Source organism: Ammodytes marinus (genome assembly GCF_949987685.1).
Source record: "Ammodytes marinus genome assembly, chromosome: 5".
In the NCBI taxonomy this organism is placed as follows: domain Eukaryota; kingdom Metazoa; phylum Chordata; class Actinopteri; order Uranoscopiformes; family Ammodytidae; genus Ammodytes; species Ammodytes marinus.
In genome coordinates, this window is record NC_137234.1 from 12287477 (window position 1) to 12312929 (window position 25453).

At 42.3% G+C, this 25453-nt stretch overlaps 1 protein-coding gene across 1 annotated transcript in view; it reads right to left on the minus strand.

Moving 5' to 3' along the window:
- reln (reelin) overlaps window positions 1–25453 on the minus strand; it is a gene marked incomplete at its 5' end in the record, with an annotated part of 105684 nt that overhangs the window by 42058 nt on the left and 38173 nt on the right. The window contains 6 exons of the mRNA XM_080028365.1: window positions 1562–1613; window positions 2770–2866; window positions 3074–3152; window positions 3272–3304; window positions 11121–11191; window positions 22221–22359. Of these exons, the coding sequence (XP_079884491.1) occupies window positions 1562–1613; window positions 2770–2866; window positions 3074–3152; window positions 3272–3304; window positions 11121–11191; window positions 22221–22359 (471 nt within the window). The remainder of the gene's footprint in view (window positions 1–1561; window positions 1614–2769; window positions 2867–3073; window positions 3153–3271; window positions 3305–11120; window positions 11192–22220; window positions 22360–25453) is intronic.

Consider the following 25453-nt stretch of genomic DNA (forward strand, 5'->3'; position numbering starts at 1 on the left):
ATTTGACCAAATGTATATGCTGATATCGTCCCCAAATAACTCTCACTCCTAACCCTGTATTTGACGGTAAAGTGTTAAGGTTGCGCGTGACAGCCTGGTTCTCCAGCCGAGGCTTCTACGTGAAAGTGTCCGGAAAAAGTGGACACACAGCTGGACACAGGTCGCGACTAATGCCGCTCCTCCTGCGTCGTGTTTGGTGCTGGAGAGAGTGTGACAGTGTTCACATCATTTCGCTTGAGCCAACCCCTTAAGACTAACAATAATATCAAACCTGTTTGATAATGTCGGAACGTCAAGACAGGGAGAAGACTGGCTGAAATCGGGTCGGAAGACCACCATACACCAAACGACTGAGATTACGGGCACGCGCCACAACTCCAGCAAGACTCTCGTGATTTTAGTCCGACATTGAAAGATTGTCTGCGACTGTAGTGTAAGCCCAGCATTAGTGGTGTCATGTTAGAACAAGGTGATCAGCAGCTTAACAGGGCAGAGAGAAGATAAGGGGTTAAATTAAGGGGTTGGGCAGAGGTGATCGGAGGAGAAGTGCAAACCAAAGACTCTATAGCTAACTACGGCTTGATACTGTTTGTGCATCTGTATATGAATTTGAGTTTGTGTGGGATCTGAAAATTGTTGTTCCTTTCAAATGCAGGTTTATGTGGGTGCCGTGGGAGACGGGGTCAAAGGTTGCTAATGGAGGAAGCAGGATAACCCCTCACATCCCCACCTTTTCTCTTCGCTTTCCTTCTACACCACCTTACATTGTGCGCTCTCTAGGTTCCGTGAGCGTCCTGCCGTGCCGCTCCATCCCCACTGAATACAGCTGTCCATTAACCTGCCATCACTCTATTGCACTGCTCTACTGAACCGCTCCATGTACAACACTACTGCATCACAAACTCATATTAATGACCTGCAAAGTGGGGTTGGCCCCAGACAGAAAGGGAGATTGAAAAAAGAGCGCTGCGGTATATGTAGTGTATTTTATTTCCACCTAGCTGCATTTCCCATGAGGACTGGCGGATGCATGTAATGGACATGAAAAATACAACACATCTAAAAACTCTGCCATGGCCTTCTGGGTGTCTTTCCAGTATGTTCTAAATGATTCATTATTGTGATAGGAGAGGCAGAGCAGAGAAGGAGAGAAAGGAACATAGAAAAACATTGTGTACCAGTCTGCTCATGGACATGTAAAACGATGACAAAGATGACTATTGTTAGGGGGCGCCTTTAGCTCAGTTGGTAAGGCGTCCCCCCCATGGGCCTCGGCCAGCAGCGGACCCGGGTTCGGTTCCAGCCCGCGGTCGTTCTCTGCATGTCACTCCCCTCTCTGCCCCATTTCAACTCTGTCTCTACACTATCAATAAAGCATAAAAATGCCAAAAAAATATCTTAAAAAACAAATATATATATGACTATTGTCCTTGCTGAAAAAGACTGTTGCATGCAATGCTAATTAAATAGATTTGAACAGGGTTGAAAACATACTTAAGCCTGTCAGACAAAATGTGTCTGAATGTGTTGTTTGCAGTGCGTCAGGAGGTTTAATACTCACCCAGGGCAAACTGAAGGACCGAGGCTGTGCTTGTGTTCAGGTGTACAGTGGTCTGCAGAAGATACAAAAGGCTGTTCAGGATATCACCCATAAAAAATCAAACCAAGTTTAAGTTTGAAATGACTTCAATTTCGTGGAGGAATTTCGAATATGATGTATGTACATTTTAACTTAAAAAAAGCTATTTGTCCCTTATGTTTAAAAATATAGAGTATGTTGCACCTGTAGCCACTTCTAAGAAAGATGTTAAGTGGGTTTTTAGCCCTTCAGTAGACATTTCTGTCTCTGGTTCAACTTCAACAACTGGAACATCATCTTTTAAATCTCAGTTTAGTTCAGTTTCAGTTTAACTCTTTCAATTACATTTTCTCTTGTATATTATCGCTAAAAAATTAAAAGTTATCTTTTTAAAAGCAACATAATGTGGCTTTGTGCACATGATTGTATGTTCTCATTGTTGATGTACTTATTTTTGTAGTAACACGTGTGTGAATGTTTCTTGATGTGCACGCTTGTTGCACTTGACAGAGGAGCTGCCAGGCAGTGGCATCAAACATTTGGAGCAGAGACAGACAAAAGGAATTGTTTATCAGAGGAGAACATAGAATTATGTGGCATTAAGCATGTCTCTGCTGGTGACTGTTTTTGATCTCTGTCAGCAGAATAAACAGTCTGAAATCATCAAATTCATATGAATAGAAAAAGGCGTGTAAAGGTTTGATAAGCAATTATGAGTGTGTGTGTGTGTGTGTTTGCCAAGGTGCACGTCCGACAGTTTCTTGATAGATCTGTACTACTTTATTGTAAAATGGTCATGTTATGATCCAGTCCTTTGTGCTTAATCTGTTTTCAATGCATGACATTCTTCAACTTTTATGTCTTGCAGTGCTACGAGAAGTTAAATCGGATTAAACTGCTGGAGCAAAAGTTGTTTTATTTAAGCTTTCATTTGTTGACTAGTTACATTACATTGATTCGTATTTCTAACTCAAATTAAATTAAATAAACATTTCAGTACAATAGTGTGGAAGTTTGTGGGGAGTTTCTAGAGATACAGATGTTTAAACATGAGATTCTACTGAGGTTACAGCCACTGTGATGTAATTGACTGCAGTAGTGGTTGTGGCCTCTTAGTGGTTGGTTTGGATTTATGGTCAATGGGCTGTAAAATGTACAGCGGTCACAGTGTGGTTGAACATGACGGTTACCAGCTCTCGCTCTCCGAAGGGCTCGCAGAAAGTGACCGCTCTGCCATGCATCAGTACACCACACTGCTCTCCCACCTCACAGTTACTGCATTCAGACCTGGGAGAAGGGAAGAGAAGAGAAGAGAAGAGAAGAGAAGAGAAGAGAAGAGAAGAGAAGAGAAGAGAAGAGAAGAGAAGAGAAGAGAAGAGAAGAGAAGAGAAGAGAAGAGAAGAGAAGAGGGCTAAGTTACAACAGAAGCACAGCACCAAAGATGAAGATAGTGAATAGAGGAATACAAAATGTCTTCGTAGCCGTTACACCTACCAGATGCTGGAGTCCAGGTCTCCTTGGAGGTTGGAGTCAAAGTCGTCACGCAGCACAGCATGTTTGCCATTGAGCTCCACTACACAAACACATACACCATATGCTAACAGTTACAATTTGGTTTCATGTAGTTTTTACCTGTTTTACTATAATATCAAAAGATAATAATTAAAAGCATGCAATGAAATGCAGACTCACCAAGACTAGGTCTCAATGGAGACTCAGTTGGAGCTGAAACAGACAGAGTAAAATATTGGGAATTATATAGTGGCAACATCTTGTATGTAAGGGTACAATTCTGATTTCTGTCTAATACCACCAGGCCGTTAACTTTTTGTGGGCAGGTCAAGAGCCGGAGAAGTGCATGAATAAAGCTATTGAATGTAAAACACTAATACATGAACAAAAATTAATGTACAAACACAGACTTTTCATATCTGTTTAGTTTTGGATTGTTAATTGCAAAGAAAAAGTTACAGGGAAATTAGCCCATTAAATCATCTCCGGGCGAAACAAACTTTTTCTGTATCCTGGACAGCCACAGTTGCAGTCTCTTGGCTGCTGATGTTAATTCCTTTCAGTAGTGAAAGGCCAGGCGGCCATGATTAACGGTTCAATGCCAATTAACTGACATCCTCCCCAGAGGCGCCTGTGTGCTGTAATCTGTGGCCACAGTCGAGCTAACACACTCGACCATCAATCTCTCCCATGGGACACATAGCTTTGGGAACAGGGGGAGTTGAATGGACGGGAGTAGTGAGTGTTAAGACATAATGATTCTAACATGGGTTAAAAAAAGAAACCCTGGCTGAAACCGGATCCCAGAAAACACACCCTACATTTTAGCAAGACCCGGTTTTTGCTGGTTGCAGTACTGTATGGGTGTGACCTTTTGTGCTTGAAAATATGGAGGAAGGACATGATGAGGTTTAAAGCTTGATAAATCAAACAGACATTTTTGATCAATTAGTTTGGTGGACATGCATAGAAAAGAGAGTCAAGAAGGCCGTGACAAATCACACAGCTCAGTGGACGTCATTTACTGGACGTGCACAAAAACGTTTGATAATCCAACCCAATAAATTTTGCACACCATTGCTTTATTTTGAAAAGCAAACTTCCAGAGTTATGTTGCAAGTCCATATTAGAGAATTTGGGTTTAACCTTAGTGAACATGTCACCCTTCAATCCCTATGAGCTTCTTTACTCTGCTCTGGTAGAAGTTTTTTTTCTCTAAAACAGCTCACTCCTGACAGAAGAGAAGGATAATCTGCCACAGTATTCTCCATCCAGGATGAGCCTGCCCACCTGATAACACAAACTAAGATAACGCAGTGAGGACTCAATCCAAAGTTTAATTTCAAGTTACTTAAGCCTTTCTTTTAAACCTTACAGCAGTTTTAAAATGTCCTCATATGAGGGGGGCTTACATTTTATGCATTATTATCACAGAAATATAGATTTTATTCATCTCGTAATGGCTTTGCAAATTTCCCTACTTTGAGCCCAAGCGTCACTTTTGTCAGCTGCCCTAATTTCTTTCTCATTGGATCTCAATGCCCAGCACTTAGAAATGGATTTACCATTCAGAATGTGTTGGTAAAGTTTCATGCTGACTATAGAAGTTGTTGGAGTCTTAGTTGCCTGTGTGACAGAGCTGTTCGGTTCAGTGACTGTGACTGTTGCTGCTGGTCTGCTGGGCACTGACGCTCTGCTCCATAGCTGGAGTCCGGGCTCGACGATGAAGCCCATTTAAAGCAGATCAAAGGGCCTTCCTCCTCCCTCTCCGTCTCTCTTGCTCTCTCCATTCCTCATCCTCAAATCCTTCAAAGTCTGCAGATTCTAAACATGTTTAGAGGACCTATAAATTCCAGCATGCGTAACTCTCATGTTTCTTGATCAAGACGATTTTTTCCCCTAATTTGTTCCTAAGTAAGGCACCTACGAATTGTTTGTGACAAATCCCTAGTGTGTTCTTAAAGCGTTCTTAAACCGCAGACTTTTTTGCACCTGTTTTCTCTAATGATGAATCCCATTGTGCTCATAAGTACACGTTGTTCCTAATTAGCATAATAAAACGACCCGCCAATCCCCTAGAGGGCTTGAGACTGAAGGGCTGTGTGCACACACAGAAACCAAACATAGCAACTGAAAAGAAAAAGTTAGGGGAGAAGTTAGAATGCCAAAATGAATATCTAAAAGACAGTGGAGCATCGGACTCCAAATGTAAATAAAACTTAAGTAGCTCTGATTATTACATCAGTGGATATAAGAAAAACAGTAGATATTTTTACCAAAACATGTCAGCACTCAAATCATCAGTCAGTTTTTGAATGTCCTTGGATTCTGTTCTTAACTCAATTTCAGTCTTAAAAACTGCGTTGGCCTCAGTGGTGTTTAAGAGGACCATTCTCATTAAGAATGTTTGGTTAATGAAGCCCATTCTTATTCAATTAGAATAAAAAAACGAGATATGCCATTGTGTGCTCAGTTTACATGAGTATGCATATCTTACATATTCAACCTGAAAAGAGCCTTAACTAAAACCACATTCCTGGTAATCCACCCTCTCAAACTGACATCGGTAATAAATGCTTGATTGGTTTTTTGCTCTCTACGGTCTTTTCCCTTAGACTCTCTTAAACAAACCCTTCTAAATGGTTTTCAGTCTTTCTAGAGAAGCCATTTAGTAGGAGAAAGGCCCAAAGATTTTTCTTTTTGGGTGGATAATCCCTTCAAGCTTCCAAAAAGGCCTCATTTACAGTTTTCTTTCTCCGTGCTTCATCACGCTCTCCCGCTGTCCTTCCCTCACTTGCAATCTCTCCCCTCTGCCCCCCCCCCCCCCCTCCATCCGCGCCCATTCTGTCTCTACTCTACCTAACCCGCCGCGCATCGGGAGCAGACAGTGCCGCTCATTTCACTCGGTTTAATCCCCTCTCACTTTCTTAAAGACTTCAATTACTGCCTCCTCTATTTGCAGCTCAGCTCTGCTAATGCCTGTATCTCCATGGCCAGGGCTTCTATTCTCAAGCATGCAGAGGGACGGACACACACACACACACACACATACACACACAAACACACAAATGCACACACAGAACTGCTTTCCACAGCTGACCCCAACCCTCTCTGCAGTTTCTGGTATGCACACGCACACATAATGTATGTGCACGCATAAACAGGAACAACACAAAGGAAGGGATTCTCAATAAACTACACCGGGACTAAAGTTGGATGGGTGCTGATGAGCTGGGTGGGGTGCTACAAGGGGTGACTAAATGAGCATAAGCTTTGGCAGACTCAGACATCTCAACACAAAGAGCGCAGGGCACAAGTCATGTTAAATCTTCTCCCCCTCTTCAAGCTTTAATCTCCTCTTTTCTCCCCACCCTATAAACTGCACACTCTCTTCCAGTCCTCCTTGTACTCCTCCCGTATGCTCCTTTTCCCTTCGTCTGTCTTACATCCTTGACGACGTCAACCGTGTTTGAATTCATGTTGCCCCCATCTAACTCGCTGGTTGCAATTACTAACACCACAGGATTCAGGATGCTGTTGTTTTTCCTTCTAAAATGATTAGAAAGAAATGCTTCTCCAAGGTCAAATCGCAGCCACCTCAATCCACTCAGTGAAAACCAGGGCCTTTGTGTGGGCTTAAGTTAGAATCATTAAAAATAATGATAGTTGTGTGGAGAAGGGGCTTGCAAAAAAGTAAGACTTGCTACTATTTTGCAATTATCCGTGTTACCTTTTCTAGCTGTGTTTTTAAATTAAAGTGGAATTAAAAGTAAACATGAGATATATTATTCTTTGGAAAAGTGAGATTAAAGGAGTCTAGCCAAGTTTCTCAAAACATGACAACAGGCTTCTTTAGCATACAGTTTTTCTTTTTTTGTGTTCATCTCTGGCAAACATCTCCAGGCTATCAATATGTTAGATATGTAAAGGGAAACACAGCACATATTCCTATACACATCAGCAACCCAGGCTTGCAGGAGTCGGTAATAAAGGTAATTCCAAGAATAATTACAGTAGCAAAATAAAAATAAAGATCTTACTGGCAAAAATAACAAAACAACATAAAAAACAAAAGAAGACAGGGAAAAAAAGAAAGGAGAATAGATGGCTAGAGCAGACAGGCAGGATGCAGGAGTGAACTATAGACAAGATTGCGAGGTCTCAAGGTTTCTCGCTGGTGAGCGATGAGGGATGGCAGGCGGGCAGGCGTTCAGCCAGGCAGGCAGGCTGGGTGGGTGGCTGGAGGTGGAAGAGTGGAGGCCAACCATTCCTCCTCTGTTGTGCTGTGATCAGGCGTCCCTCAGGGAGCAGTGGCCTCTTTGAGTTATATGTCCCTTTAATAATCCATCTGGGGTGCAGTGCACTCGGCCAGGCCCATAAAGACCTGATTTATTCCCTTGCTGGAAATGAGAGGAGCTAGCAAAGCCGGGCCAAAAGCAGGGACTGCTGGCCCTGCTGTCAACAGATAGAGCTGATGGACGGCCGGCAGCGCCATTTAACACCCACAACCGCTCCACCCTTCAGAACATAACACCCTTTCCTGGCCCACCTTTACCTATACTCATCCCCTGCCTTGGGTTCTCACATCTGGACTTAATAAGTATTTTTATCGCTCAGTAGAAGCAGAAATGCACCTCTGTTTCATCCTCCTACCTGTCAGTTCGTATATTTGCAGTCCTCACAAGACTGTGATTTGCATTCTGCCGCGTCATGCTGTAAAGCGTCTCTAGGAGCCTGTCCAAACAATTTGTCAATGTGCTGATTGGTGCCAGGGACCATTCCGTTGTGCTGTCAATTGCATGTATTTCAAATATTTTTTGTGTATACCTTTCTTTATATGTCCATGGTGTAGACCCCCATTACTTTTGTCTTATGAATCCTCAAATATGAACAAAATAGGATTCTTCTGTGCTGTATGTTGGGTAAAGTAATGGGGTGTAGATCAAAGCAAACTGGAAGGGAAGTTGGAGGGATGAACTGGGTGTTGAATGATGAAATTGGATGAAGAATGATGCTGGCACAGCAGAAAGTATAGCTGTGAGAGCACAGGAGTAGAACAGTATGTCTGGGGCCAGGCATCCCCCAAAACTGCGAGATTGATTACATTACACACAAACACACATAGACACCCACAAGCACAGCTTTTGCTTATGTATCAGCGTGCTTTTAAAGGCACTAGAGACGAAACATTAAAATAAACACCTGTCTACTTTAGTGAGAAGCAAAGCTGCATGTCAGACGTTCCACACCGACGTAAAGGCTTATACATATCCTCCTCTGTCTTTATCCTTAAATCTTTTATTTACATTAGAGTTATATCTCCATCTCTTTATCATGCTAAGTTTCGATTACCATTCCAATGTTACCTTCCCTCTGGTAAATCTCACTATTTGTTCTTAAAGCCTTCACTCTGGCTGATCACCCCTGATTGCTTTCATATTTGAGCAGCCAGGCCTCTGTTTCTCTCCCTCCCTTCCTTCCTTCCTTTCTCTTTCCCTCTGTCCCTCCCTCTCCTCCATGGATCACAACCCTGCTTTAGATAGCTTTCATTTCTCCAGCTCTTCAAAGCTCAAGTCGTAAGCATATGAACTTCTGAAGTGGCTTGAGCTGGCCCCCGTATCTTTTATTCCACTTTGAATGCTAATGCCTAGATTTGAAGAAACTTTGCTCAGAGCAGCCTGCACTCTATATGCCACTCAGCTGCTTAATTTGGGACAGTAGCCTATTTAATCCCGCCGGAAAGGAAAAAGTGTACAGTCCTCCGCTTCACCCCTTCGTAAACCTGAGTTCAGTGAGGGAAATTAAAGGTCACATATTATGCTAAATGCACTTTTTAAATGTGTTCTAACATATCCATGGGTCCACGGTGTGCCTAGAGACTGCCAAAATATTTAAAAAAATAACAATATCTCCTTTTCTCACTCTCCCCCTTTCTGAAACCCCTACCCCTCCCCCCCAATATACTCCAGTCAGAATTCTCCTCTTTCTGACCTCAAAAACTGGAAAGCCAGAAGCTTCCACTGTGCAGCCCACACCCCTATTTCTTATTGGTCCACGGCCCTGACAGACAGAGGGCGAGGTGTATCTGGCTTCGCTTCCGGACAGGGGGCGGGGGGAGCTCAAAGACTGTATATTTACGAGGGGAGCTGCAGCTCTTTTTTTAAAAATAGGCCATTGTGAGATTAGCTGAACATCAGCATAGTACAATAAATTATCTGAAAGTTTTTTTCAGCAAACAATTAAAGAAAAACGTATTAGGGACCACTAAGACCATATAATATGGTGTATAATAGTACCGAAAAGTGTATAATATGGGAGGTTTAAAAAACAAACACGTATGCATAGTGTTTTGGTTTAGCCATTTTGTCCGAGTTAGATTCTGCATTACCACACTTCTCTACACAGTAATACAGTTTTGACCGAACCACAGCACTGTTTGATTAATGTTGAAAAAGTTTCATTTCCATGTCAAGAGCCTTTCACATTCCAGTTTCATGATTTTATTTTTCAATCTGCACAGCTCTTTTGAAGTTGCAGGTTTTGGTTTGAAGAATGGAAGCGGTTCTGACTACAGTGAATGAGATCAGTGGAGCTGAGAAAATATGTCAGTCTCTGTCCAGGACAATCCACAAGAGACCAAAAATGATCAAACCCATTTCTGTTCCTGTTTCCTTTCTCTCATCTTTCCCCCCGTCTCCTTTCGACTTTTCTTGCCCGCGGCATGTTCATTTCTCAATTGTGATTCAGATCTCCTGGTGTAGATCAGCAACATACAGTTGTGTTATTGGCTGGCAAAGGAATTTGCCTACATCAAGGTCGACCTCTCATGTCTACTCTTTCCCCGATTTTCTATTGTTATTGACTTCCTCTGTTTCTACTATTAGACCATATCCTTCTTTACCTCTCATACAGGTACAAGTTTTCTGGAAAGTAAATTTTTTCTTTTACATTACTTCACTGCTAGTTTTGCAGCTCTGCCATTCACAACCTCTTCCAAGGCTGTGCAAAGTCTAAATCTCTGCTTTACAGACTGTCTGCTGTGAGTAGTTCTGTGTTAGTGTGATATGGCAGGGCCTTGGCACTATACAACTAAATGACTGTTGTTGGCGGCAGACACTGCAATTGCAAAAGGAAGAAGACTGGGGCAGTGTGTCAGTGGTGGTGAGAGGATGAGCTCCCCGGCAAGGAGACATAGGAGACAATCGTTGCCGCTCTCTCTCTGTCACATTTCCAGGCCTGACTGAGGGCTATGTGCCCCATCTTTTCCAAGTGGCATGGAGCCATCACATTGAGCACTCTCTTTCTGGCATGTGCTACAATCACCAGTAATGTCTCAAATGACCTGCTGAGGGACACACTTGTAATGAAGAGTCCTCAGAGACTTGCCGCAGAGGTTATTTTGTTCTTAAACTAAATGTTTAAAAATTAGTCATTTGGTTTTTACCCTGAAACAATGAAAAGACCCCAGCTGCAGTTATAGTTTACTTCTCCACTTTCTGCATTGAAGTCGAATTTGACTTAGAAGGAGGAGATGTTGAGTGAGGAGGAGGCTTCTTTCCTGTAAACAAGCAATTATACACACTCATGCAGAGTGGGACTGCACTGTCTGTCAATAGCCACTTTAAGCTGTCACAGAAAGTGGATGTAAGAAGTGTCGGCCATAAAGCGTAAATCTCTGGCAGAGAGAGGGGGGGAAGCCTAGTTTAGCATAAGCTGAAATTAAGCTGGCAATATAGGACATCCAAATATCTCTGGCTGTGGCTGCATCATTAGGCAGAACGAGAGCCACAAAGTGCTGCAATGCCACTGCCATGAAGAAGCAGCATTTCTACCATAGTGTATCATCCATACTCTGGCAATGTGTGCATATGATGGATAGTGATGGGAAAGGAGACGGGGGTACGGTATGTGCACAGGTGTGCTTCAACATATACGTATCTATTCACGTGTGAATATATCTACCTGAAAGTGCATCATATTTGTTGTCATAAAGGGGGCAGAGGGTAATCAGTGTGTCAAATCTACTAACCTCCTTGCTCACAGAGCTGTTGGGCCAGAGCATCCTTGAAGAGTATCTGTCCTCGGTGTGTTGCCGTGGCTCTGGGAGAAAGAAAGAGAAGGAAGGACATATCATTTAAACAAACTGCACTGAGGAGACATTTCACTGGTTTGTCCTTTAAATATGAAGATCAACCCGACACAGATGGCATCATTTGCCACTAAACCATTTTCGACGGCAATTCTGAAGTTCATTATGATATGACTCCGAGGTAAAAACAAGAAGGAATAAAAGATTCTCTAAGGGTGGATTTACACCTGTGGGATAGGAGTTGGAGGTTGTGTTACTATGACTGAATATCCTCTATCTAAGAATATTTTTTAAGTTATTTTATAATCGAAATATTGATAGGGATATTTCCTCATTCATATTATTGTATATACTGTACAAAATTTGTTGTGCATGTATGGCATGAAATAAAGTGTGTGTTATCAAATATCTTCCAATATCATCTGTTCCTTGCACTAACAAACTGAACTCTTGCATGCCATTGTAAATCATTGTGTTCTGTCTGTGTGGAATGTAATATGAATTCCCTTCCGATGGCCATGAAATGCATTATCCATCCAAGGACAGATGTTTAGAAAAAAAATCTAAGAGGGTGAAATGGCTCGGAGTGCAGTGGGATATTTTACACAGCCACTAACTGTCACAACTTCAGCCCGTATTTAGTTTGTTTTCATATGTCTGATTTCCTGGTTTCCTTTCTAAAGGCCGAATCCCACCGGCTGCGTCTCCGGTCCTTCTCTGCTCCAGCACGGCAGAAACAAAAATACAATTAAGAGCAGTCAGTGGGTGAGTTTCCACCACGGCCGCTGCGCCGTCTCTCTGCTCCGCTGCTGCTCCAGCTCTCCGGTGAAATACGCACTGCTTCTCTTTCTGCCGGATGCCGGAGCTCACCGCATCAATTTAGCACAGAACACATCGAGATAGACAGGAACACAGACGCCGACAAAACAATAGAACCTCCGGTTAATTTTCAAAATAAGACACTCGGTGTTCACTGCAGGTGACATTCTCAAAACAGTGACACATACAAGCATGTCCACTGTTCTTTTACTCGTTCGGATGGGAACAATAACCTTCCGTGCGTTCGTTGTTGTGTAAATACCATATAGGAGAATCATATTATCAAGAGCGATCGCCCGTCACTTTTATTACCACGGGAACTCCTCGTTCTCGCGACCCCAGCAGTTCAGCTGAGCTGGCCGTGCTGGTTTGAAAACGAAGCCGGTGGGTATTGACGGACGTGAGCGCACGGAGCAAAACCGTTGGACACCGCACCCGCAGCCAGTGGAATTCCGGGGTAACTCTCATGTCATTTCAGACCCGGCCACTCCCTCCTGCTCTGCACTCCCTGTTAATTGCATTCACCTGGTCTGCCCATACTCACCTGCTCCCCATCAGCTAATCAGCCCCTCAGTATATATTCCACTCCATTCACCTCACTCAGTCAGTGCCAGATTGTTTAGTGTGTTCCACAAATGCTCCAGCTTCTGGGCATTATTGCTGCATCTTGATCCTGCCTGCTATTTGTGTTTTGACCTGCATTCTGGACTTTGGACCTCCCTTTTGCCTGCCCCAACTGGACTTGTTTGCCATGCTGTCTGTCTACCTGGTTTGTCATCCGCTTACCATTAAAACTGTTTCTAAACCTGAACTGCATCGGTGTCTTGCTATTGGGTTCTTGTCTGTCATTATCCTGAAACCTGACACTAACATACTCTATTGTACTGCAGACATGTAGAAAGAGATCCCTTCTGATGCAATGGTAGAATTATCCTGGTGCTCACTGTATACTCACAAACCAGCTTTGACTACAGAACTGTAAACCCTACCAATAATCTAAACAATCATACTACTACTCATAATAACAACATAGAAGTTATTATGGTAAAAACTGCGTAGTAGATTAAAGAGTGAAGGACAAAAAAATAAAAGCTCATAAATCAGGAACAGGGGTAGATTGAGGTGGAAAGATGTATGTGTGGAAGAAATTGCTATTTTCAAAGAGTCCTTGGAATTAGTTATTGGAAAAGGATTGTAAAGAGTCCTTCGTAGCTCCCTTTGGTCTGTTGCAGCAGCAAAATGGGCCCTAGTTAAAAAAAAGTTCTGTGCAAGGGGAGAATGTTACATTTGATGACTCAAGCGGTGTTACACCACTCGGCATATTCTGCATTTCACATAATACAGTGGGAACTTCCCACTAGGATGAGGTAAACATAACATCAAGAGGACAAATATAGCACTGCTTCCTGTAGGCTACTACTGCTTGACCATCATGGAAAGTGAGGCAGTTGGAGTTGTGTCTCATTTGTTTGACACAAATTGAAATGTTGTGATTGGGCTTTGCTATTAATGACTAAAATCATCTGTGGCTTAAAACGACTTCACACTAAAACACACGCATACACAGAACTATGTGTGCCTCCCACATACAGTGAGAAAGTCCCCTCAGGGGGCACTTGTGGACTTTAGAGGCCTCTTTTCTTGGCCTCTGACATGAAAGGACTCACTTGTGTGCCTCACAACGTTGTCTTAGTGTCTTATTCTCAGTGTGTCTCATGGTTTTTCCCAGGATCCAGAGACATTACACAAGATTTCTATTGTGTAAACAAAACCAGTTAATTGGAGTTAAAAAGAAGCCTCGTGAAGACTTTCACCTCTTCCTTCATTCCTCTTTCCTTTTCTTCAGTCCTGTGTGGGTGTTACTTTGCACCTTCCAAACTCTACCACCTCCCTGGCCCATCATGCAAACTCAGTCCTTTTATGGGTGCCTAGGCATTTACTCGCTCATCTTGGCACATGAATTATGAATAGGCCCCTAATTTATTAGTAAAGAACTTGTGTGCCTGTGCTGAGCTGGGGAGAAAATGTATTTAATTACACTCATATTTCAGAATTGGGGGAAAACTAATCTGAGTTTGGTATTTATGAATAAAATATGGCGCGTAACGAACAGCGGGAGGGGATGTAGGAACAAGGCCCTTAAATATTTACTAAAAAGACAGTCTCAGCTGAAGTTCACTAAACAGATTCTGTTAGGCGCGAAGGCACACGTGGCTTCAGCCGAGAGAACATTTGACCTCACACACATGTTTGACACACTGACAACACACATCTTTGACAGTAACCCTTTCCATGCCAAGTAGAATAAATACTCCTGACAGTACGGGTAGAATTATTCAGATGGTTTACTTGGGTAAAGGCAGCCATAAAACACTATGAAAATAAGCCACAGTAAAAGTCTGCATTAAAGTGCAAAAGTATCCTCAACAAATCAATAAAGTATAAACAGTTATGCTGCAGAATGGGCCTTTTCAGAGCTTTAATAATATATTTTTGGATACTCATTACTGATTCCTGAACCTGTAAGAAGCATTTTAATGTTGAGGTTGAGGTGCTTTAATCTGTTGTATATGTATATTGTTTGGTAGTTTAATCTTAAAATGCATTCATTTTGACATTCAGATATGTTCTAATGGTGGAGCGCCTTAGTAGCATAGTGGTTACTGCACATGCTGCATAATCGCAACGTTGCTGGTTCGATACTACTTGGACGTTTATAGCATGCCTTACTCCCATCTTTTTCTCCGTGTTCCCTCTCTGCTTCTAAAACTTGCCCATTTTTGCAAGTGTGTGTCTGTCTGAGTGATCTGACTGTGTGTGACTTAATAACTTGAATGTCATTAAAACAGTAGCCAGGAGAGGGCATTTAGTCTGAGCCGGAGAGTGTGTGATCGGCGCAGCGCGACGCCGGCGTCTGTCCTGCCGTCATACTCCAGCGGCTCCACAGCGTGTGTCTCTCATTACCGACTCTACTGTGGGAGACATGCACACACGCATGCACGCACGCACGCACACACACACACACAGAGGAAAGCACTGATACACACAAAGCATTTATTGAACATTTTAAATGTTAATTTGACTTTCTTTGGGGGGGAAAAAAGCAATTAAGACCCTAAACGTGTTTGTGTTTTTTTTCTCCTCTCTCCCCTCCTCCGATTCTAACGAGGGACCATTCATCTTGTGAAAATAAGTGTCATCCTCTCCCCTCTCATTAGTCTACAGGAGCAAATCTGAGAGATGGGAAAGAGAGAGGGATTGGGAAAGATGAAGAGTAAGGAAGGAAGGAATCAAATGAGAGATATGGATAAATGGAGGGGGAAAGGGAGATATAAGAGGTGGGGGTTGGGATTTGGTCTCAGAAAATATAGATGGGGGTTTGATGGCCTTGTCTTTTAAAGTCCACAATCTGCTGTCAAATAGGGATGCATGCGAATAAGGGCAGAGATCCTGTCCACAAACACACACACACACACTTCGAGCCGCATACAAGCTTTAACATGCATGCAGATGGACAGGCTGTCACTCAAAGAGCTCCCAAAAGGGCCTGGAGTGGGTAATTACCAAGCATGTCTTCCATGTTAGATTACATGTTGCTGTCGGCCATAAGTATCCCCCAGGAGCCAGCTTGACAGCTCTCCGCTAACCACACACACACACACACACTCTCACTCAGACACATACACATACACAAACACGCGCACACACACACACACACACACATGCATGACGGGGAACACTGACGGCTGATATACCCTAAAGCCATGTACATGCAGTTAAACATAGCTACTGCTGTCTTAAATGCAGGAATATACAGAATACTGACAACCAAACAAACTTTTTTATACACAAGGCCGGAGCAAAAACGATTTTCTGTTTCCGCGTTAACTATAACATCTAAAAGGTGTGGTGAACACACACGTTGGCTCGCTGTTCTTCCCTCGTCAGACGACAATACCATTCCGTTCTCCTCAAATCCCAATTAAAAGCTCATTTTGTCCCCCAGCTCGCTAGCCCTGTTGGTAATCATGATTAATATGAGGGGTTTAGGTGGGGTTCAGCTCCAGTCGCAGTGATTTGGTTCATTTGGACTTAGCCTTTAAAATAATACACCCTAATTGGTTGATTTATCTTCCATGTTAAGGACCAGCTGTGGTCATGGCACCACTATAAGGGAATAAAAAGAATGGAGCAGCAGGAAGAAGGGGAAGTTTAAAAAAACAAAAAAAACAGGGGAATGTGAGAGGCAGACCGAGAGGGAAAACAAGAACCCACTGTTTCAGTTATCTCCCGAAATGTATCACCGTCCGATAAAGAGTTTTGATAAAATATTATGTAGGGTTTCTTGATTTTAACGCAGACTTAATATGTGCATACCCATCAGAGCCTGAGAAGGTGTGACTGTTTTTGTGGAATCACATTACCACCCACCAAATCCCTGTGCGCCTAAATTAATTAATTGAAAAAGGCTCTTGGAGAACATGCAAATTTAATGAAGCTCCACAGAGGAGGGATTTGGGAGTTGTTTGGCAAATTACCTGCTTGTTAGCACAGGTCATAGAGAGTTGGAGCTGCAAATACAGCAAGAAGACACACAGTTACCGTACTGCTCAGTCTACAGCCAGGAGAAGAGCAATTGACCTTGACTACTGTTAGTGAGTAATAATAACGGGGATTAGGAAAACAACAGCAGTTAGGATTGAATTTACGATGGTTGGGTGGGGGGAGGGGAATAGGGCGGAGTGCAAAAAAAATCTGTTGATTTCCTGTTCTTGATTGAGTGTTAGAAAAAGCTACTTTGAAAAACAGATATCCGCGAGAATCAGCATTTTAAAACCTTTTGTCTCCTTTCCTCACTTTCTCAGCGAGGGTCAGACTAGGACAAGAGCGGGAGGAGGAGAAGAATCTACAGTATTGAACAAGAGTAAACAGCTGAATGATGAATCCCAAAACAAGACATGTTTGCAATATAAGTTGTCAGTCAAAACGCAGCACATTTGCAGGAACGGACAGTCTAGAATGTGAACCAATCATTTATCACAAACCACATCTGGAGCAGACCCCACCCCCCTTTCCCCTGAGCATGGTTCATTCTGCTGCATTTAAAATCATACTCTACCATTTTTTCAATCTATATGCTCTATTTCATCTAGAATTGATGAGGTGGTCACCATCCCAGCAGGTGGAACGATGACCTGCTGATAAGAGCGTGTGATGTTGGTGGAGGATTGATGTGATGTGGACAATTTCAAGCAGTATTGATCGGAGCACCCATGAGTAATATGCACATATCTGTGTGTGTGCATGTCTGTGCATGTGTCTCTGTATACACAGGTGTACGTATATAATTACAGGGGTCGTGGACCGACCCTGGGGAAATAAGACAATATCATGGATGCTGAGACCTTGTGGTTAAACAGCAACAGGAGCCGCGGCTTGTCATCTATGGAGAGTGTTTGTTGGCACATTTCAAAGTTTAAGAAAGGTTAAATACATGAGCGATATAAGATTTGTGTCTTATAATGTGAATGTGTAATTTATGAACATTGGAATTATATGGTTGGGCTGTATCAGATTTGCAGCTCTGGTCGGCCTGTGGGGAAAAAAAGTGGATCGGATTTATGTGCTCTGTCATGCTTGACATTTCTTCCCCGTATTTCAATATTGACAGTGCCAAAATGAGATCACCTTGAGCCAATCATTCATGTTCCCTGCCCCAATGTCTACAGTGAATCTGTCACACAGCCACAGGCTGATATGGAGCTTTAGTGATGAGGGGAGCTCATTAACCAGTCATTGTATATTCAAACAGACTGAAAGATTGACTTGAGTAGTAAGAAATCAATGGAGAAAAGTAATACCAGGAGAAATGAGGTGCTGGATGAGATAGGTCATCTGTCAATCTGAACTCTGACTTCTGACCTCTGATTAATTTAAGATGTCTATCAGCATGCCTGTCAGGCTAATCGGAGTGGATGAGATCAAGGATAAATTATTATTATTTTGTCCAAAAGGACAAAAGAAGGACAAGATATTGTGAGAGAAAATAGTACATATATTTTTTTCAGGGCCCTGAATCATCTTCAGTGGGTGAGCTCAAAACACATACATCTAATGAAGATTTCAGCTCACTATGAAATGACCGTTACCTGCAACCGCCACTTCTTAATAAAGCACATGGAGTCAATTTGACCAAACAGGGCTGTGTTCCTATGCAACAGAGGACTTCCGTCGCAACGCACCATGCAATACAGTAGTGCATGTTTCACAAACTTAGTGCTCACTACCCACTTTGAACAGATGGCAGTATCAACAACACTTGGCATAATTGCAGCACAGGAGCCATTCCTTTTCAATTACAGTTAACAAGACAAGAGAGTGTCTGAGAGCCCACCTGTCCTTCTATTCCCCAATTGCTTTCTACTTCTCCTCCTAATTGCTTGTACAAGTTGCTTCAATCCGACAATGACTCCACTAAGGGACCACAGGTAGCAGAAATGTAAAAAAATAAAGTGTTTACAAACAATGCACCTTTTCACACATGCATATAAAAACACAGATGCACAGCATGCCATAACAGAAAGTAACAGTGTGATCAGCGGACATACTTCTCCTCAAAGGAATGCTTTCAAAAAGGGGGCTAACATGCAGTAATTAAAACAATCTCCAACCAGGCAGCTGTCTGAGACCCACAGGGACAGTACAAAACACTGCAGCTGAAACACACACACACACACACACACACACACACACACACACACATACACACACACACACACACACACACACACAATGATATGTTCATGCAGGGCTGCATGTAGCACCCATATAATTCCATGTAGCACCCATACACAAGCAATAATTATGTTGGCCTACAGTGCTAAAGCTGTTTGAATATATGTGTCTACGTTACCCCCCCCCCCCCCCCCCCCCCACACACACACACACACACACACTCCCTCTCTCTTTCTATCTCTTACTGACTGCCTTGAGGCTGTTAGTGGAGCAGAATAAAGGCAAAGAAAGGAGGAGACACAGCAGTTCATCTTTGCATTCACCAGAGGAAGCTTTTAACCATTCTCACCTCTGTTAAGTGCTGCAAAGCATTCATTACATTATGTAGTGTTCTGGACTGTCATGTCTGAGCAAGAAGAATAAAAAGTGGGGCACAACTGTGTTTTTGCATTCATTGAATCATTCAAGCTTGAGTTAGTTTGTGTTTTGTGTGTGAGAAAAGGTTCGCTCCTGGCCTACAGTATAGCTTCACTACGCTATTTGCAGTTATACTTTCTTATTTCTAACTAATGATAACTTTTATTACAGATTTATTATTGTTTTCATGAATTAACTAATTAATAGTGAAGGCTACACAATGTCAGAAATGATTATTAGAAACTCATACTGTAGATCCAAATGTAATCGCTACATGTTCCTTGTTTTAATAAATTCAAAAAGTTGAATATTTGTATCCATGTGTTAAGTACAGTTGTGTTTGTGAGTGTGTGTGTGTGTGTGTGTGTGTGTGTGTGTGTGTGTGTGTGTGTGTGTGTGTGTGTGTGTTTGTGTCCCACTCCACTCTGCTTTCCTCTTCCAAGGACTTCCGTTCTCTTTAGCTGGCAATTTACAGCCACCCAGAAAATGAGTTCTCCTGGGTGCCCACGTCACCGCACTCTATCAAACTGCTTCTAGTGATCTGTTACCAGAGACTCTCCCACAATATTGCCCATAAAACTGCTCACAGGCCCCATATTAATGTAGTGGTGGATCAGTTCCAGCCCTGTGAAGGACATGGGATGTCTGCAGTCCCTTTAATTTAAACGATGATGGACACTGCCTGTGGAAAATGGTCCTTGTATCAATCATGGCAGGATTGCTATGGGCAAGGACCTTGTGCTTTTTTTTTTTTTACATTTTGTACAGTTAAGACAAATGCTATCTCTGTAACTGTGCACCAATTTTTTTATATTTCCTTGATTTATTCTTTCAATGTTTTGGAAGATTTGCAATGAAACAGTTTATTTTATGTTAAAAAACAACGAAAAACAAACAAGTTACAAAATATCTTCATATCCAAAGATATGACGGATGACTCAGGAGGAATAATACTGAAAATATTGAAAATGTAGTGCTAGGAAAAACTATATGGCACCCAGACAGCCCAGGCTTTGGTGACCACGGCCTCGCCTGTTGAATTCCTGCCAGCGTCACGTCAGATATACCGATGGTGGTGGAGATGCGAGATGCGAGCTGTGAACTGGAACACGCTGCATTAAGAGTTTGTATGTGTGCGTGTGAATGTGTGTGTGCGTGTGTAAGGAGCGGTCTCCAGCCAGCTGGAGTGTGACTGGCTGACTTTGATAAGGTCAGCCGCAGGGGCCCCCTATTGTCATACAGTCGTGGCCCCCTGCCAGCACCACTGTCAGGCAATAGCACACAAGCACTAGCACACTGTTCCTCAATGGTTAACGTTCACATGCAAACACACAGCACGCGCGCACACACACACACATACACACACACACATACACACACACACACACACACACACACACAAATACAGAGGAAAGACATAATCCTAGTAAGCTGACACACGCTCAACAGTGTGTGTGTTTGCTGGGAGACTAAAAAAAGCTAGTAAATCTGTTTGGCTCCGTGGATGTTGTCTAAATGGCAGCTCCACTTTAGCAAATAAACCAGCTGAATCCGCCAGTGTGTCCGTAAAAGTCTCTGTCTGATAGTCTATGGTGTCCCTCCAGGAATTCATTGAAGGATTTTTATGAGAACTGCCAAAATGTTTAATTTGGTTGTGGTTTTTATGAAGCACTGATAAGCATTGTGTAATGTCTTTCAAGTTTTGAAAGAAAACGAGGGATAAAAAGATAACAGGGGATACGCTTGCAGCTTGATTTGACTAATAATGATGTTTTGATTTTGTATTTAATAAACACACTCGTACAGGTATAAGGATTACTCTAGTCTAATGAATAAATATGATTATATTTCTGAATGAATTTCAAAAGATCTCTCTAATGAAGGGCTGTGCTTCCGTGACTTTGCATGGGAGGGGGATATACCGGAGTATTCCCTTTTTTTACTTGAAGCTTCTCCAGTAACAGCTAATTGCATTTTGACTGATAATCAGCATGAGGCGTTAAATCACCAGCCAAGAGAACTCCAGGGAAAGTGTTGGAGGATGTTTCCAACCGATAGAGATGGAGAAAATGATGAAGAGCAAGACCAGACAGAGACAGGGGGAGGGGGGGATGCAAAGTTAAAAAAAAAGGACAGGCCAAGGCTCTCATGCGTTTAAAACTAGGACTTTTTTGACTTTGGGCAATCAAACAACACATAAGATTCAGGGAAACACAGCAACACACAGACATGTGTATAGACAGATGGAAAGGTGAATCACCTGTGCATTGTCCCTGAGTAACTGGCTCCTGCCCCAGGGCAATGGGATAAAAATCCCAAATAAGTTCCCAATAAAAGCCATTTTTACCAGTGGGAGTGATATCTGCTCCGTAACTATGGTGTAATGTAATGTCACGGCAGAACAACATCATGTGAACCATAATTACAAAAACATCCATGCTGTGTGTCTGTATCACACCCATCCTCAGCGGATGGGTGGATCAGTTCAACCACTCACCGTACATATCTAAACGAAAAGAGTGACCGGGCTCATTGAATAAGAAGATGAGTGTATTTATCACACACACACGCATTCACACCTGCCATTACACAGGTCAAGCAAAGTATTAGGGTATAACCACACACACACACACACACACACACACACACACACACACACACACACACACACACACACACACACACACACACACACACACACACACACACACACACACACACACACACACACACATACACATTCACACACACACTGTATCTCTGTCCCCAGTTTAACCTCTTTCCAGGCATCATGCATGCTGTCTCTGGCAGGATGGCCTTTTAACAACCTTTCTGTGGCTCTGACAGAAAACACCGCCCATGATGTCAGCTGATAAGCATCGCTCCGGCTTTACCGGGTCAATATGCAGCCACAGACCATTAACGGATATTATTGTTACAGTTTACGACCTCCTTGTCTGGGTTAGATGGGTCGCAGCTGTGAAGGTCCTAGTCTGCACCACAACTACCTATCTGCAATTTTTTGTGGTCTCATTTTCTTTTACACAAATACTCTCACACAAGACTTACAGGAAGTTGACGCAGCCGGTACCAGGCGGTGGGGCGATCCAGACGAAGCTGAAGCTTGTCGAGGGCTGGTGGCTGACATGGGAAGCGACCACACTGCAAACAAACTGGGTTCCACCAAACTGACGTTCTGGCATCACACCTGGAAAATAGAGGGGAAGAGAATCAGCGGGGAACCAAAAATGGTAATTACGTCTAGATTCGTAATATGTTGTGCCAATTGATAATGTGAAAAAAAAATCTGAACATTTTCCAAAGCCTACCATAGTCTTTTATATTTCCCCCCTGCCTTTCAGAAAGCAGCTGGTTCCCATTTATTTTACTTCACTATAAAAGTCAACAAAATATGACATGAACGTCATATTGTGTGTTATATTTCTAAAAGTTACATTATAAGATAGTATCTTTTATAGTCGGCCAGTGGTATGCCTTCATGGGGCTCCCGAACAACAGTAGCTTCTTAAACTGCACATGCAGAAAACCACACCCATTGAAAAAAATTAAAAAATTTAAACATTGATGTGGTGCAAAGGATTATATTTAATTTACAGTCTCTTGATTTAACACACTGCCTATTAGTAGCCAACGTAGCAGACATTAAAAATCAATCCACACTCAGTTACATTACTGCATATTGATAGTTACTTTCACCAAAATAAAACACACACAATTAATGATGTTTATTGTGATGGATTACCAGCAAAATATTGAGCAAGTCTGATTACTTTGACTTCATACAGTAAAATGTAAGGAAAATCACATTAAAATAAAAAAATGTATTCTGTGCAAGATGGTTTTGTAGCTAAGTTAAACCTAACCTATCAACTTGAATGCAATACAAATACTACAATAATATATTGTATGTCAATAAAGCATGCAAAAGAAAATGTCAAACACTTCTGACAGACAATCCAGCATGAATCTGAAACTAATGCATTAAAACAATACATTGAGTTTTGAACATACACCCTTCTATTCTTTGCTCTTTTTTCCTCTCTACTTCTCCACTTTCATCATTTATTATATATTTTTTCTCCAGCATCTCCTTCTGTTCTCCGTCCCTGACAAACTACACAACAATGTTCTTATTAATGAGGGTCTGTGTCCGGCTATGATTGCACCGTTAGAATGACATCATGTCACACTATCTTTCCTTCATATCACAGAGGGCAAGGACAGGACACCGCCGGGCTCATCAATCAAAGCAGAGACATACAAACTGCATTGGAGTGTTGGCAAACTATGTGGTAACAACCATCACAAGTGCAAACACAGCTATAGAGTTTTTGCATTGACAAGTTTGCATCTTCCAGACGGATAATCTGACCAATTTTCATAATTGTACAACACTGAGTCATCATAGTGTGGACCAGTGCACATGGAGCAAACACATTCAGCCAGTTTAAAAATGTATGAAATGTCCCATCTGTGTATAAAGATGTGCTTAGAGCTGCAGTTCTGTGGTGGCTGGCCTGTGCTCTGCTTAACCTTCAAACACAATCATCTCCCCTCCTAAATCATAACTAAACTCCATGAAAACATAATCAGCAATGATTAATAACATGAGAGCTTTAATATCCCCTCAATCAATGTTCAAATCAATATGCAAACACTCACAGTGTGTGTGTGTGTGTGTGTGTGTGTGTGTGTGTGTGTGTGTGTGTGTGTGTGTGTGTGCGTGTGTGCGTGTGTGTGTGTTGTTCAAAACTTATTATTTAAAGAGAAATAATTCCACCCATTTATGACGGTAATACGTTTGACCTCACAGATTGCATCTATAAATACACACAATGTCGACAGCACCATAAATGTTTCTGTTTGACTCGGCCAGCTGTGTGCATATTTGTGTTTGTTTGTATCGTTGCATAAAATTTATGGCAGTGGGTGTGTGTGTGCCAATGGTCCACACAAACCTAGTTATCATTGCTTTCGGATGAAAAAAAAAAAAAAAATTGTTTTCAAAATTGAGAATCAAGAATTAATTTGTTTACCCTGAAGGGTTTACAAGAGTTTTTCTTCAAACCGGGAGTGGAACATTTTCTCAACATGTAGAGAAACGCCAAACTCTTTAACCGGAGTTCAAAGTGAATGATCATCAAAGTCGCATTATTTAAGAGGTTTCACATGACAACAACATATTGTGTCATTATGTGCGAGTGCAAGCAGCGTGTGGGCCTAGTGTGTCAGATTTACAAGGTGTCGAGCAACACAGCTAAGGAGCTGCTGGTGTGTAATAACAGACTGAGATGTAATCACCCGCTAATAGTACTGCTGTTCTCTAATCACCTTAGCTACAACCTCTCCGCGTAATGGCCACGATTTACTCCTAAGCAAACACATACACACTCACACAGGGAACACACATAAACACACATTACTGTCTAGGGTTATTGCATTGTTATTGGCCTGGGCAAAATATCCTCAGCAGCCTATCTTTACTGCCGACATATAGAGCAGCAGAAATTGCTTCTTTGCTGTTCTTTGGCAGCACTCGGGAAAGCATGCGTTGACATACGCATACATATTCCTCCTATTTTTAACCCTGTCTCACACAAAAGAGTGTAATTTCCACAACAATTCCCTTGCTGGTGTGTGCCATGCGTTCACTGCTCCAGCCAAGGCAGTCAAAACAGTTTTGGCACTTAATGTCCAATTTTAGGGGCAGAATAAGAGAAGGAGAAGCGCCCAGAATTTTTCTCACCACATTGCCAGGGTGCAATTTGAGAATCCCTGCAGATGTGAATTATACGAGTTCAGCCCCCATAGCAATGGAAAGACTATCTGGAAAGCTGCAAAGACAAACTGAACAAGAGAAGTGTGGTCTTGATGTTTAGCAGCTGACGGAGCCGAGGAGAAAGTAAGTGCGGCTGTTGTTCCAGCGTGGAATGAAACAATAAATCAATCATTTAGCAACTTCAGTGTTTGTCAATGAGTCGTTATAGTGATGAAAAACTCTTGAAATACAATCCTAATTCATTTACAACAGGCTACTGTAACTCTTGCTTGAATAGGAAGATGAACCAATATTGGACAAAATAAAATAAAAAAACATTGTGAGGAAATTAGGAAAATAAGGAAAACAGCAGCAGACAGAGAGAGGTGGGTACGGCAAAAAAAAAGAAGAAGCAGAGAGCAGTTAGAGTAGGGTGAAGATGAAAAGGCAGACTGATGCACTCCAGGACACAGCAGCACTGGGACTCGACAGTGCTCACAGAATTTCTATTCCCACTTGAAAA